Source organism: Platichthys flesus, chromosome 12 (assembly GCF_949316205.1).
Source record: "Platichthys flesus chromosome 12, fPlaFle2.1, whole genome shotgun sequence".
Lineage (NCBI taxonomy): Eukaryota > Metazoa > Chordata > Actinopteri > Pleuronectiformes > Pleuronectidae > Platichthys > Platichthys flesus.
In genome coordinates this window covers 12,358,155-12,374,599 of record NC_084956.1, presented here as the reverse complement: position 1 = coordinate 12,374,599, position 16,445 = coordinate 12,358,155, and the positions used below count along the sequence as shown (strand labels likewise).

At 41.6% G+C, this 16,445-nt stretch overlaps 1 protein-coding gene across 1 annotated transcript in view; it reads left to right on the top strand.

Moving 5' to 3' along the window:
* Positions 1-16,445, top strand: part of dst (dystonin) — a 96,258-nt gene that overhangs the window by 39,086 nt on the left and 40,727 nt on the right. The window contains exons 33-40 of the mRNA XM_062400469.1: positions 2,939-3,085; positions 4,231-4,319; positions 4,402-4,510; positions 13,973-14,125; positions 14,253-14,486; positions 14,583-14,867; positions 15,372-15,920; positions 16,149-16,325. Of these exons, the coding sequence (XP_062256453.1) occupies positions 2,939-3,085; positions 4,231-4,319; positions 4,402-4,510; positions 13,973-14,125; positions 14,253-14,486; positions 14,583-14,867; positions 15,372-15,920; positions 16,149-16,325 (1,743 nt within the window). The remainder of the gene's footprint in view (positions 1-2,938; positions 3,086-4,230; positions 4,320-4,401; positions 4,511-13,972; positions 14,126-14,252; positions 14,487-14,582; positions 14,868-15,371; positions 15,921-16,148; positions 16,326-16,445) is intronic.

Below are 16,445 nucleotides of genomic sequence, written 5' to 3'. Positions count from 1 at the left end.
AGTGGACCAACAGATCCAACTGCAGCTCAAGATGGACAAACTGCAGCAGGACAAAACGAAGCTCACCCAAGACTTGTTAAAGGCAAAATCAAGTATAAGCCAACTTGAGGAGGACAGACTTAAACTTAACTCAAAAATAGGCACCTTACAAAGCCTCTGCAATGAAGAGTCAAGAGAATTGGCTAAGTTTAAGCAGCTGTTCACAGACAGTGAGTGGAAACTAACACTGAAGGAAAATGAAGAGCGATCTCTTCGGGAACAGATACAGTCGTACATGAAAGAGGTCAAAAGACTCGAGGGAAAGCTTTTGACGTTGGGGGTCAGGATAAAGTCAGAAAACCAGAAGATGAATAAACAGGAAGTCAGTGAAACCAGTCATCAGAGTGTGAGAGAGGACTCGCCTAGTTCCCTGAAAACAGGAGTGACAGGGATCCAGAAGGTGCCCTCAGAGGTATGGATGAAGTTAGTTAATCATAAAAAAAATGTATTATATTATTTAACAAATATACTGTATTTTAGTCTAATACATTTTACTATTTCATAAAGCACTTGCATCACAGTTGTAATTGTGAACCGTGTCAATGTTACTTAAACGTTCTTTCAATATCACATCTACAGATGACAACGGAGAAAGAAAACAGTGTTGAAGAATTCAAAAAAATCAAACAAGACGAACTCGAAGTCAATCAAAGCCAAATCCCACAAAAACATTTGCCAAATGTTACGTCTAAGGGCCAAATCAACCCTGATGAAAACATGACTGTGACAACACACGGATACATGTCCCTGTGCGAACCAGCAGAGCAACGAAAAGAAACTAAACGCATCATTAGGACAAGAACATATCAGATAAAGCACACTTGTGAAACTGTGAACATTTCAGAGGCAGGAACAACAGACAGTGGTGGACAACTAAGCATGAAAAGTTCAACTTTCAAAAAGATTCCAGAATTCAAAGGCAGCACAAGTATTCAAAACCTGATCAAATTTAAGCTGTTTGATGAAGAGGTTATACACAAGATGGAGAGGGGTCTCATCACAAGTGAGGAGATGCAAGCATTGCTTGCTCCATACGTTGGTAAACCGACTGCCATTGCTGGAGTTTATGTGGAATCAAGTAAGAAAAAGATATCCTTCCTAGAAGCTGCTGAGAAGGGCTTCTTAGCAAAGACCTATGCGCTTGAGTTTCTTGAGGCTCAGGCTGCAACAGGAAGCCTTACTGATCTGGTTACAGGACAAACACACTCAGTTGATGAGGCTATGGAGAAAGGTATTTTAGAGACGGGCCTTAAAGATAAATTGATAGAGGCTGAGAAAGCTGTTAGCGGCTACATCCATGCTGGCAAGAAGTTGTCTGTGTTCCAGGCAATGGAGGAAAGGATTCTTGATAGATACAAGGGCAAGAAGATCCTCGAGGTCCAGGTTTCAACCGGAGGTCTGATCATCCCAGATATCGGTGTCAGGGTGCCAGTTAGATTTGCTGTTGATCAGGGTCTTTTGAACCAAGAGACCCTAAAGAGTCTGTATGATCCAGTCAGTAACCCTAAAGGTTTCCACAACCCCGACACTGGACAGAAAGCATACTACTCCGAAATACTCAAGACATGCCTCTACGACATTGATGGTTGTGTGTTTCTCTTCCCATTTGGTGAGAGACATCTGACAGACACTTCTCCCACGAGGACTCATAGAGTGTCGGTCATCAGCAGCGGTTGTGGAATTGAAATGTCAGCGTACGAAGCATTCAAGGGCAAACACATCGACAAGAGGACCTATCTGTTGCTGTCACAGCAGGAAAGTGAATGGCAAGAAAAGTCCATTGTTGACGCCAACGAAAGAGCACGTCACATCATCACTGACGTCAAAAGTGGCCGAGAACTTTGTCTAGAGTCTGCTCTGAGTCAGAGGTTTCTTGAAATGTCTGAGCTGGATGCCTATCGCAGTGAACTTCTTAGTATCAATGAGATTGCAGACCTGATATTTTCAAGAATGGTTGTGGTGGAGGATGTTAACAGCCCCATCGCTGGTCTCTGGGATGTCACCCGCAAGAAGAGGCTGTCTGTTCTTCAGGGTTTTCAACAGGGCCTTACAGATAGAACGACTGCCCTAAGGCTGTTGGAGGCCCAGGCCTGCACTGGAGGTATTTGCGACCCCTCTTCTGGGGAGAAAGTTACAGTTTCTGAGGCTCTCAACAGAGGTCTTGTGGACGAGGCACTGAAACATCAGCTCCAGCAATGTGAGCAGGCATTTAATGGCATCGTTCACCCCAATACTGCAAAGACTCTGTCCATTTCCCAGGCTGTTCAAGAAAATCTCTTCCCCAAAGATGTCGGTTTTCGCTGTATCGAGTTTCAGCTCCTGACTGGAGGACTGATACATCCTGACACTCACGATAGAGTCTCGCTTGAGGAAATGATTCAGAGCGGCCTTGTTGACAAAGCTACTGCCTCTGCACTCAAAGACGAGAAATTCCACACCAAGAGCCTCACCTGCCCAAAGACCAAGAGAAGAATCACGTTCAGAGAGGCTCTTGAGAGAAGCGTGTATGACTGCCATACAGGGCTGAGGTTGTTGGAGGCTACAAAAGTTTGGGGTTTTGTAGCTAAATCCTCATTTCTTTATACTTGGGCGTATTAAGCAATAAACATATTTCTGTTCATATCAAGAAACCAATTATACAAATAGGATTAGTATTGGTTTTGTGTGTGACAATGACCTTAACTGGCGATGACTTCACTGTTTAACTCTCTTTTATGGTCTGCAAATGTATTTCAATACCCTGTTGGATTGCAACTGACAATGGTTCTTGAGTTTTTGGTTTAATTTCTGAATGTAGTTTGACAGTGTCCCTCCCTCCTACGGTTCCCACATTGAGTGTTTCTGGGTTTTCTTTGTAAGCGGTAACAATCTTATTGAAAACCATCTGTTCTGATTGTAGAGATCTGTTGATGAGGAGAAGAGAGAGCATGGTGATAAAGTTAGCAAACTATTGCACTGGATGAAACAGACCCAGAACAATGATGGGAATGATGGGAATGCTGTCAAAGATAGCAATGCCAACACAGACGCTTCTAATAATCCCCAGGTAAACAATAAGCATTGTATTTCATTTTTTGGGTGGGTTCTGTTCTAATTTTACTGTGATATCAAGTATTTTTCTAATGAAAATGATATAATTTTGCTGTCAAAGTGTATGATTTCTAATAAAAACAGTCCACTTTCTAATTAATTTAATCCATATATTTTACAATATACAGTGGATAGAGGTTTCAATCATTTATTATATCCCCTGTTTACTTGCCTCACAGAAACATGATTCATATTTTGGATTTTGTGATGTATGCGAGGATTTCAGTCACTTCCAATTCATTCAATAGCACCAAATGAATAAGTTGCACAAGCACTCACGTTTCAGAACAACCTCACTGATGAATATTTATATCAGAACTTTGCAGGTTATGGAAATATTAAAGTACAGTTAAGACCTTTACCCCTGTGTGTCTAAGAGCACATTTAGTGTCCAACTCCCAAATTTGACTTACACTCACAAGTTTCCTATTTTGTGTAGAGTATACCATAATATTGGTATTTCATAATTGCATTTTAATAATGATAGAGTACTGCTGAGAAGCAGTTTGGTGATTCTGAGCGAGAAGACTCCATTTATAGTTTATTTTCAATATAACCCATGTAATAAAATAGGAAAAAGAGCAGATAAATGCATTAAATGAGTTTAGACTAACATTACATGTGTAGTATGGTCACTTGCCAAAACGTTAACGTTAGAGCAGTGGCTTGTTGCCAATCTTACGGGTTATGTTGGTCTGCATCTCAGTGGGCAGTGTATGAATTAAAATCAGTATATATATATATTTAATTAGTTTTATTAAACCATTTAGGCAATTGTGATCATGGTGTTGAATCAGATCCAATATTTTTATCTTCTGAATTAGAAAAAAAAGTGTTTTAGGTGGGTCAAATTTATTATTGTTTATTACACAGCTTTCTATTTCATCTTATCAATGGACTATTAAGTTTACATTTATTTAATAATTGATTAACAATTAAACATTCAGTCTTCTAAAATAACAATACTATTTACATAATGCTAGTGTATGCATTTATGTGGGCATGTGTGAGCTCTGTGTAATATTGGTGATTACTGCATTGTATGTTAACAACGCAAAGGTTCACCTTACTAAATTATTGATATGTCGTCTGTTGTTCAAGGTGTCAGTTGAGGAAATGGTCACTAAGAAGGAACAGATCGCAGAAGCGTTGAGGGCAACGCAAATGATGCTGAACAAACACAGCGACAAGTAAGCAAAGCTGCTGTGACGGACATTCTGAAGACTTTGACTGCTGTCAAAACCCGAGCCTCACTCTCTGTTTGTCTCACAGAATGACGGAGGAGGAAAGAGAGAAGGCCCAGGACCAGCTGAAGGCACTCAACCAGGCGTACAGTGACCTCTCCCAACAGTGTTCAGATCAGACGACCTCTGCAGAAGAGGTTGGGCACTGGGCTTTAGATTGCATTTGTGTCTTCTAATGTGTTTGGAAACAGTGCCACCTGATGTTCAGTTGCACGACTAACCTTTTCCCTCCCCTCAGTAAGAGAAGTGTCAGACGTTGACTTTTGCATCACCCACTTTCTTCTCTTGCACTCGATCATTAGGGACAGAAAACATAGGAAATCTCAATATGCTGTAAACATGCTCAGTTGCCTGGCTTTGGTCTGACATTTACCCACAATGTATGTGCTTGACGTTTCTTCAACAGGATAATACATATGGTGCATAACAAAACAGTATATGATGTGACTAACAGCCCTATTTTTGCAAGATGTCGCGTCTCCAGATGCATGTTAGCTTTAAGTGTGTTATTCATCCCTCTCCTGTTGCAACACTGATGCAGTCTTGCACTTGTGCACATGATGTTTTAACATGCCTGCGTTTGTGTGGTGGTGAGTACACATTTTGACTTGTTTTTTCAATAATTCAATTGTTCATAAACAGTTGGTCGCTAGATCCAATTCAGTGATATGTGATATTCACATTTTCTGCAGGACTTTATACCCAGTGATGGGTTTGGCGTTGTTTGGACTGAAGCCAAGAGTTTGCCAACTGATCAGATGACTTGGGACAATCTCCCAGAAGCCCACCTCATGACCTGTGATGCTCTCGGACCAGATTACGTTTACAAATCCACACAGAACCACTCGTCAGAGCTGAGTGATCCAAATAAGTGCATACAGAGTTCAGATGTCACCTCTGTCTCCCTCTCTGACATAGCAGCAGCTAGAGAGGGACCCACATGTGAAGACCTGGTCATCAAGATGATAGAGGTCAGACAAGTCAGTGATGAAGTGAAGGTCTGCTATACAGGTGAAACCCTAACCCTGGAGGGGGCGCTTCAGTCTGGTTTAATACCTGCTTCTGTTTATGTGAAGATTCTTCAGAGCCAAAAGACCAGTCAGGAAATGATCAATCTTAGCAGTGAAGAAAATGTGTCGAAGCCGGAGTTTGAACCTTATGAGGTCAACAGACTGATATTAAACTGCCTCAGCAGAAATGAGTCTCTGACACCAGAGAGGAATATTCACACTCTGAGGTCTGATCGTGATGGTTTAAGTGATCATGAGACCATGTCAACGCTGTTGGGTGCAAGTGATGTTGGGAACCTCCCAAACGGTGACAGGCTAAAGGTAGATGCAGCTGTCCAGTGTGATTTGATGAGTTCCAGCAGCTCACTGGTTGTGCTCGGAAATCAGCAGCAGTTTATGGGGCTTGTGTTGCCTCAGTCTGGGGAAATTCAAACTGTGTCCACCTCATTCCAGTGTCATGAACAAATCACCACCTCTGAGTTTACGAGCAGTCTGTTCAGTAATCGGCAAAAGATTGCAGCTTTTTACATTCCAGAAACTTCAGAGATAGTCAACATCTCCTCCGCCGTTCAGAGTGGTTGGACTGACAGTTATACAGCAGAGGTTTTAAAATCTATAGAGATCCCAGATGTGTTTCCTGATGTTGATCACCTCTATGAAAAGTTTTCATCTTGGCTCATGTATAAGAAACTCACAGTGGATGGATGCTATCGTGCAGCAGAGTGCATAGAAGTTGACAACATTCCTAGTCCCGCAGAGGCACAGCAGTTATTTATCTCCTATCTAATGATGAACAGTTTCATTGATCCGAAGTCAGGACAGAGGGTCCTAATAGTCGATAGACAGCTGAGTCAAATGGTTAAAATGTTCCTAAAAGAATTAATATTTTGTGAAAACACTGAGAATAATTTGACTTCTCTGACTGTAAATGTTGATGATCTTTCAAATCAGCTAAATTCACGACTTCTCATACATGAGGAAACCGAGGAGCAAATGAAAAACACACAATACGTTTTTGATTCCGTTTACTCAAGCGATGTGAGGATTATCTATGATGAAAAATCTCAACACATATTAGATCCTCATGATTTAGTTTCCTATGGCAATGGGAGAATCACCTTCAATGAAAACACGCAACACTCATTTGATCCCCATGATTTTTCTTCTTCAGGAAATGGGAGGATTCTCTTCGATGAAAAAACAGAACAATCATTCGATCCTCATGTTTATTTTTCCTCAGCTCAAGGGAGCTTTGATAAAAAAACAGAACAATCATTTGATCCTAATGATTTTGTTTCCTATGGGGATGGGAGGATTAGTTTTGTTGGAAAAACTCAACACATGTTTGATCCTCATGATTTCTCTTCCTCAGCGAAAGGGAGGGTGAGCTTTGATGAAAAAACACATCAATCATTTGATCATCGTGATTATTCTTCCTCAGCTGAAGGGAGGATCCTCTTTGATGAAAAAACACAACAATCATTTGATCCTCATGATTATTCTTCATCAGCTGATGGTAAGATTCTCTTTGATGAAAAAACACAACAATCATTTGATCCTCATTATTATTCTTCCTCAGCTGAAGGGAGGATGAGCTTTGATGAAAAAACGCAACAATCATTTGATCCTCTGGATTATTCTTCCTCAGCTGAAAGGGAGATTAATTTTGATGAAAAAACACAACTCATGTTTGATCCTCATGATTTTTCTTCTTCAGCCGAAGGGAGGATGAGCTTTGATGGAAAAACACAACAATCATTTGATCCTCAAGATTATTCTTGCTCAGCTAAAGGGGAGATTATATTTGATGAAAAAACACAACGCATGTTTGATCCTCATGATTTCTCTTCCTCAGATGAAGGGAGGATGAGGTTTGATAAAAAAACACAACAGTTATTTGATCCTCATGATTGTTCTTCATCAGCTGATGGGAAGATTCTCTTTGATGAAAAACCACAACAATCATCGGATCCTTATGATTATTCTTTATCAGCTGAACGAAGGATGAGCTTTGATGGAAAAATACAACAATCATTTGATCCTCAAGATTATTCTTCCTCAGCTGAAGGGGAGATTAGCTTTGATGAAAAAAAACAACACATGTTTGATCCTCATGATTTCTCCTCGTCAGCTGAAGGGAGGATGAGCTTTGATGAAAAAACACAGCAATCATTCGATCATCATGGTTATTCTTGCTCAGCTGAAAGGGAGATTAATTTTGATGAAAAAATACAACACATGTTTGATCCTCATGATTTCTCTTCTTCAGCTGAAGGGAGGATGAGCTTTGATGGAAATACGCACTCATTTGATCCTCATGATTATTCTTCATCAGCTGAGGGAAGGATGAGCTTTGCTGGAAAAACACAATCATTTGATCCTCATGATTATTCTTCATTAGCTGAAGGGAGGATTCTCTTTGATGAAAAACCAAAACAATCATTTGATCCTCATGATTATTCTTCATCAGATGAAGGAAGAATGAGCTTTGATGTAAAAACACAACAATCATTTGATCCTCAAGATTATTCTTCCCCAGCTGAAGGGAGGATGAGCTTTGATGAAAAAACACAACAATCATTTGATCCTCATGATTTTGTTTCTTCAGCTGAAGGGAGGATGAGCTTTGCTGGGAAAACACAATCATTTGATCCTCATGATTATTCTTCATTAGCTGAAGGGAGGATTCTCTTTGATGAAAAACCACAACAATCATTTGATCCTCATGATTATTCTTCATCAGCTGAAGGAAAGATGAGCTTTGATGGAAAAACACAACAATCATTTGATCCTCAAGATTATTCTTCACCAGCTGAAGGGAGGATGAGCTTTGATGAAAAAACACAACAGTCATTTGATCCACATGATTTTGTTTCCTCAGCTGAAGGGAGGATGAGCTTTGATGAAAAAACACAACACATGTTTGATCCTCATGATTTCTCCTTGTCAGCTGAAGGGAGGATGAGCTTTGTTGGGAAAACACAATCATTTGATCTTAATGATTATTCTTCATCAGCTGAAGGGAGGATGAGCTCTGATGGAAAAACGCAACAATCATTTGATCCTCAAGATTATTCTTCCTCAGCTGAAAGGAGGATGAGCTTTGATGGAAAAACACAACTAGCATTTGATCCTCATTATTATTCTTCCTCAGTGGAAGGGAGGGTGAGCTTGGATGAAAAAACACAACAGTCATTTGATCCTCATGATTTTGTTTCCTCAGCTGAAGGGAGGATGAGCTTTGATGAAAAAACACAACAATCATTTCATAATCATGATTATTCTTCCTCAGCTGAAGGAGAGATTAGCTTTGATGAAAAAACACAACACATGTTTGATCCTCATGATTTCTCCTCGTCAGCTGAAGGGAGGATGAGCTTTGTTGGAAAAACACAATCATTTGATCTTAATGATTATTCTTCATCAGCTGAAGGGAGGATTAGCTCTGATGGAAAAACGCAACAATCATTTGATCCTCAAGATTATTCTTCCTCAGCTGAAAGGAGGATGAGCTTTGATGGAAAAACACAACTAGCATTTGATCCTCATGATTATTCTTCCTCAGCGGAAGGGAGGGTGAGCTTTGATGAAAAAACACAACAATCATCTGATCCTCATGATTTCTCTTCCTCAGCTGAAGGGAGGATGAGCTTTGCTGAAAAAACACAACATACAATTGATCCTCATGAAGTTTATTTATTAGCTGAAGGGGAGATGAACTTTGATGAAAAAACACAACAATCACTCAATCCTCTCGATTTGTCTTCCTTAGTTGAAGGGAGGATGAGCTTTGATGAAAAAACACAACAATCATTTGATCCTCATGATTTCTGTTCCTCAGCTGAAGGGGGGATGAGGTTTGATGAAAAAACACAACAATCATTTGATCCTCATGATTGTTCTTACTCAGCTGAAGGGGAGATTAGCTTTGATGAAAAAACACAACACGTGTATGTCCCTCATGATTTCTCTTCCTCAGCTGAAGGCAGCATAAGCTTTGATGAAAAAACACAACAATCATTCAATCCTCATGATGTTTCAGTAAAATCATGCTCTCAGATTTCAGAACACGATGATGCTGAGTCACTGTGCAGTGAATCGAGAACTATTGTTATGAACCCAGAGGAGGCTTTATGCTCTGAGGACATGATGGGGGCTGAACATGAGCAAGACAATGCTGTTCAAGTATTAAAAGCCCAAGTGGAGCAAGTGAGTGATTTAGATGTCACCTCAGGGAGATGTTTTGATGTGGAGGCTGCTCTCAATACGGGCATAATGAATGAGACAACACTGAAAGTGCTTGATCTAAAGTCAGATGAAAGTGGAGGAGTTATGGGAGATGATAAGGGCTCAGTGTTTTTCTTAAAACAGACACTATCAGATGGATCCATATCCTCAAATATTGGTGTTCCTACAATGGAAGAACAGAGCCTTTTAGGGTCAGATTGCACCATTAGTGTCGGTGAGACTTTCCAGCCCAGATTAGTCACTGATGCTGTTAAGAGCTTCATCTTAGATTCCGAAGCTGGCATTTACCCAGAGGAAAACTGCAGCCAATCCATTGATTGGAATCTGGGTTTAATTAACATGAACAAGGCTGAAAACACTCAATGGTCGACTGAAAGGGCGTTTGCAGCCACGGTGCTTGATGTTTCAGAGGAGGAGGGTGATGAAGAGAGTGCATTGGATTGTGTGACAGGAGGAAATTTAGAAGAGATGAGTAATCATCTGCATTACTCACCTCCCTCTGTTCGTGTCCACGAGCCTCGGGTGATCTCATCCTCCTCGGGGAGTCAGGTTACTGCAGAGTGTGTTCATCATGCAGACAAACTGCCAGTACTGCCTGAAGACAATGACTCACAGGGACTCATCGATAGCCAGCTGACAGACAGAGCCGATGAATCCAGTGCTGTGATAGAAAATGCTGCTCTGAATATCCAGTCTCATCCATCTACTGTGAGTGATAGAACTTCTAACAGCAGCACTGATCCAGAAAGCCAGACTTATCTCTCCTGTAAACCTGACAGCTCGACCATTCATAATGATGTTTTAATTACTGGATACAAGTCCCCATTGGATTATCCAATATTTACCAAGTTTGACTTTGAAGAGTCCTCATCATGTCGCAATGTGTTGTCCAGATCAGATGATGACATAAGTGCTGCTCGGTCACCTTTTGACAATGAGCCAGCTCCAAGCATAGATTACTCATCACCCGGGGATTTGGTTGAAAGTGCACTTACCTCAGTTTCCAGGGGCGATTGTAGCTATGACAAGAACAATACAGAAGATGGCAGTGTGATCACATTACCTCAGCAAGCAGGGCTTCATTCTGAAAGTGATTTTAGAAGTGGATCTGAGCTCAGATGCTCTCAAAATGATCCACAACAGGACTCCTATGCACAGCTACCAGTTGTTTCCAGTGAAAATACTGCAACAAATACGAGCAATTATAGAAGCTGCGATACAGAACATTCTGAGAATCTAACTCCAACAACCAGTAGAGAGTCTCCTGAAACACGACTGACCATTAAAGATTTGTGTGGTGTAGATGACACTGATTTACATTTGGAGAGGTTTCCCCCAGAGAGGCAACATGAGGACATTTTCAGCCGCTCTGAGCGGATCTCTGCATCAGGAAATGAGACAGAATATGTACATGTTGATGGAAATGTGTGCTGCTTAAGTCCAGCCTCTTTATCTGCAGAAATCGGCTCAGAAATGTCTGAAACTGGAATGAGAGAAGAGTTGGGATCAGTTGTTATGCCGCAGAGAGATAGATTAGATGCGTATGCTTCTGAAAATCCAGAGATAGTCACTGATTTCCTGCCAAATGACATCAACATGTGTACTGTTGCCTCTTCAGCTGTGTTTTGTAATGATGTGGATGACCAGGAGGAAAATATGACTAAGAGAAATGTTGGTGATTTCCAAAAATCACAACATCAAGACACTGAAAGCCCTATGGTCGCTTTAGTCCAGAATAATCAACATCCTTTAGACGAAGGGGAGTTTAATAATAGAAACAAACCCCATGGCCTTAAAGAGGACAGTCATCACATGGATCTGCAGAAGCAAATCACCCTCAGTTTGAACAACAAAGAACTAGAAAATCCAGAGTTCAAGGTTGAGGATGAGAAGGTTCCAGAGACAACAGATCAGTCGGATGCTCCAAATATCCAGCTGCAACTACTGCAGGTTCTCAAGACTGTTTCCTCAAGCCAGGACCTGTCAATGCTGCAGGAGGTGATGGAGACTCTAAACATTGCCCTTGGGGGGGACTGTCAGGAGGAGCGGCGGCACAGACTGGACAGCATCAAGGAGGAGAGCTCGGAGGAAGAGGACGAGGGGACCGACGGTCACAGAGCGTCTCCTCAGTCGTCTGACGACTCAGACGCCTGCAAGGTTGAGGAAGTGAAAAATAAGGTAATTGATGTTTCATTGTGAAGGTAAAACACTTGTTTCTCTAGTGTTAGTGTTTGGCATAAACTGCTGTGTTTGTGTATTTTTGTTCCACAGCTGTTCTCCATCCAGGATTTCTTGGAGTGTGTTGGGAGGCTGCAGGATCACGTAGATGTTTTAGAAGACGTTAGAAAAGATGTTTTGATCAAGTTGCCCATAAGCAACAACATGGAAGAACTGCAGATCCAGATAGATGAATGTCGGGTACGAAATTAAATAACAAAGCTACAGTTGTACATCTGGGTTGTGATATTTAGATCTTTGGAGCCTGACTGAATCTGATCTTGTGTCCAGTCTCTGGAGTCCCAGCTCTCTAGACTAGCTGGTGTTCTGGCAGAAGATGTGGAGAAAGCCAAGCGGCTCCTCAGTTCTGCTGATGACGACATCCCTGTCCAAATCCACAAAGATTTGGCCTCAACATTTCTGCAATTAGAGCCAAGTTTTACAGCTGTTTCCCAACTGTGTACAGAAAAGAGTCAGTCACTAATTCAAGCAATGGAAACAGAGAAGGTCAATGGTTATTACTGTAAATTCAAATACAATTCAATACAACAGTTTTATCAGCTTTTGACGTGTTTGAACGTGATTTTAGGCCCATCTGGAATCAATGTACCAGAAATATCTGGGTGATCTACATGAACTAGCGGGCCTCATCCAAATCGACTCTGAGATGCAGGGCGTGGATTTGAACACGTGTGATGTGGACACACTCAAACATCTGGTTCAACAGTACAAGGTAACCTTCGAAGTCCTTTTGAAAACATTAAGTATCGAAATCAAATACAGAAACTCCCTCGGCATATTTCCATCTTTTTCTTTTCCAGGACACTGAGAGCAATCTGCTCAGAGAAGCCAAGCTCAGGTTAGAGGACGTCACGTTTGATATCCAGTGCTTTATTTCTGAGCATGCTCAGTTCCTGAGTGCGGCTCAGAGCAGCTGCCTCCTGAAGCTTCTCAGCACCAATCAGCGAACCTTCCGGGACCAGACAGAGAGGCTTGTTGCACAGAGGAGAACCTTAGATGTCTTACTGGACACAAGGGAGAGGGAAAGCCACGCGAAGGTCTGCTTGTTATTGTGCTTTAACATTTCACAGAAGTTTAGGTACACGTGTTTGGTTTGCTTAACAGATATCAATGTTGAAAACGTCTTAGCTCAGTTCAAACTATGCAAGTTATTCAGATCATAGACAATATATAAAGATGGCCGACCCTCCTCAGAGAAAAAAAACTTGAAAAAAAAACTTGAACAAACATCAGTCTGATAAGAAGCACTCAAAAAAACAGAAACTATCTTTAAGTAAAAGTTATTTGAGATGAAGTTTTCCCGTCCAATAATGATGATTCACTACCTTTACTGTTGCCAACCACTAGGGTGCAGTCAAGATGCTCTGGTTTCCCTTGTGGGGCGCTGTCATGTCGTCCATCTTTAGTTACAGCCTGATTCAGACAAGCAATCAATGACGTTTCTCCAGATGTGCTTTGACATCATCGGTACTCAAATTATTTTATACGGTAATAAAACATTAGAATCAAATTAGAATCATGTCAACATTTTACGTTTTTATCCAGATTTTTTGTGTTTTGTGTTTCGATGAATTGTTGGGTTTTGCTTACAGGATGCAGACGTGTGTAGTTTTATTGTGAATGTGTCAATGTTTAGGAGGAATAACAGCATTGCATGCTCTGGTGTTCAACCTCTCCTGCTCACTAAACTTTATGCTGGTTGTGTCCCACAGGCGTCAAGACAGCAGTTAACAGTGGATGAAATGCACCTTCTCTGTCGGAAACACTTTCACCCACAGCAAACCCACTAACACACACAAGATAATGTCCTCCTGTGCTTATAACCATCACATGTCCAAAGTGGCGAATGGCAAAAGAGCATGTTTACAGCATATTCGATTTTGATTCTGGTTATGATCAAGAAAATGTTTCCTGAGGCAGATTTTGCATGTCTGCTTGAACTGTCTCCTCTCCCATTTTTTGATATTATAGTGCATACGGTGGTTTGGGGTTTATGACAAGTCAATGTTATATTGAGTGTTGTTGTGAATGTATGTTAATCACAGGTTTGTTGTTGTCAACTACGATAATAGCTTGTGTTTTCTTGAACATTTATCTTCCCAGTCATTATTGGAGAAACACAAGGAGTTCACAGACAAACTGGAGGAAGTGTGTGACAACCTCACCCTGACAGAGAACCAGCTGATGGGTCATCAGCAACAGGCCGACAGCACTGAGACCGTCACAGATCTGCAGCAGTACCAGCAGGAACATCAGGTTCCAAATATATTTTCTTAGCTTTTTTTTTCTCAAATCATGTGACGGAGTAGGTTTCCTTCAATTTAAAGCTGCTTTATCCTCTGCTTGTTCTATTTCCCCTGCGTTACGTCTTTCCCATATCAAGGCTCTGCAGAAAGACGTGCTGACGAATGCCAGTGCCTTGAATGAGGTCATCAGCAGCACTAAAAAGTTTCTGGAGGAAAACCGGAACAAGCTGACGCCAGATCAAGTCGCCATCATTGAGGGGAAGTTGGAAGAGGCTAAAAGCAAAGCCAAGCTCATCAACCAGCGGGCTGAGGAGTCCAGGAAAGATCTGGAGAAGGTTGTTACCACAGCCATTAAACAGGAGAGTGAGAAGGTCAGATTACCTCCATATGTGTTATCTGAACATAATAATAATAATTTTGTCATCTAATCAGCGTTTTATTAATATGTGATCTTTGTGTGTTTTCAGGCAGCTGCTGTGGAGCGGCTTGAAGAAAGTAAGAACAAGATCGAGGGTCTTCTGGACTGGATATCTAACATCGGGGGTGAAAAGGAGAGCAGTCTGGATCAAACCGACCATATAAGTAAAGAGAATGGAAACGTGCCAGAGGAAACCTCAGCCATGGGACTGATAGGAGAGAACGACGATGCCAACGGAAATGCTTTAGAGAGCCCTGAAAAGGATACTGGTTCAGAGAGCCGTGGAAAGAATGACGCCTCCCAGGCCCTCGATAAGCAGTACGACAGGGTCAAGGTAAAGTTGGTTTGAAGCATAAACATGCAGTGGTTGTTCCACAGTAGTAAATACTTTCAGATTGGCTTTTATATTGGCACTCTTCCTCTTAACTGTACACAAGTTGATTAAAATTTAAAATGCTTCCTAGATTCCTGTTAGAGGACGTGCATGAAGATAAAGAGTTGTATTACTTTGTGAAATGTAGATATAAAGCTTATGTGATAGTATTAAACAGACATGGGGTGGCTGTGGCTCAGGTAGAGCGAGTCGTCCACTAACCACAAGGTTGGTGGGTTGATCCCTGGTTCTACATTCCAAAGTATACCTGGGCCTAAATTGCCCATGACATTGTATGAATGGTGTGTAATAGAGAAAGTGCTATAGTGATGGTAATATTTGAAGCCAGTAAAGGAAAAGTAATTAAGAAATAATAGGGTTTAATATTTAAAAAATGTGAATAAAAAAAAAAGAATGATTGCTACATTTCGGTATTGTGACCTCAAGTCTGTATTGTTCCCACAGGCTCATCATCAGGAGATTCTGTCCCAGCAGCAGGATCTCATCATGGCCACCCAGTCGGCTCAGGCTCTGCTCGACAAGCAAGCCAACGTGCTGTCCCCTGAAGAGAAGGAGAAGCTGCAGAGGAACATCCAGGAGCTGAAGGGACGCTACGAGGCCTCGCTGACGCAGGCCGAGCAGCAGATGAAGCAGGTGCAGTGTGTCCAGGAGGAGCTGAAGAAGTTCCAAGACGACTGCGAGGAGTTTGAAGTCTGGTTGGACCAGGCGGAGGGAGAGATCGAGGAGCTGGGAGCTCCCACCGGCTCTCTCAATATCCTCGCTGACAAACTACAGCAACAGAAGAGTTTCTCGGAGGATGTGATTTCCCACAAAGGCGACCTTCGCTTCATCACTATCTCAGGACAGAAAGTATTGGATGTAGCTAAAGCCTGTGGAGCGGGTGACCCTGCTGCTAAGAATGCTCTGTTGAACGTGGATGCTTCAGGAACCTGTTCTGCTGTTAAGGACAAACTGGACTCAGCAGCAAGTCGATACAAAACACTACATTCACAGGTATTTAACACTGCAGTTGCGTTATCTTACCACTAGAGGGAAGCATTAGTCTTACAGAAAGCTAAAAAAACCCTGTGTAATGCCTCATTAAGATGTCACCATATTCTGTAGGCAACGTTACAATGTCATAGAAAGTGATAGTTTTCAACCTTTTTAACATGGTTTTTAATAATCTGATTCATGACTATCTTGACAAGCATTAAGTAGTTTCATGTACTTTTGTTTCAGAGCAATCAGCTCAGCAACAACCTCAAAGACGTGGTCGACAAGTATAAGAAGTACGACGACTCCAGCGCCGGGCTTTTAAAATGGCTCAACAGTTCAGAGAAGGAGGCGAGGAACCAGCAGTCAGAGGCCATAGCAGCCGACCCACAGACACTACAGAAACAGCTGGAGGAGACCAAGGCAAGAAACACTCTGGGCCAGGGCCTTATCATTTAGGTGTAGTCTTGGTACCAAACCCTGGTTCCAAGCTTTTTTTAAATCTTGGAACCATCACTAATAATTAACTCCAATGGTATGAAA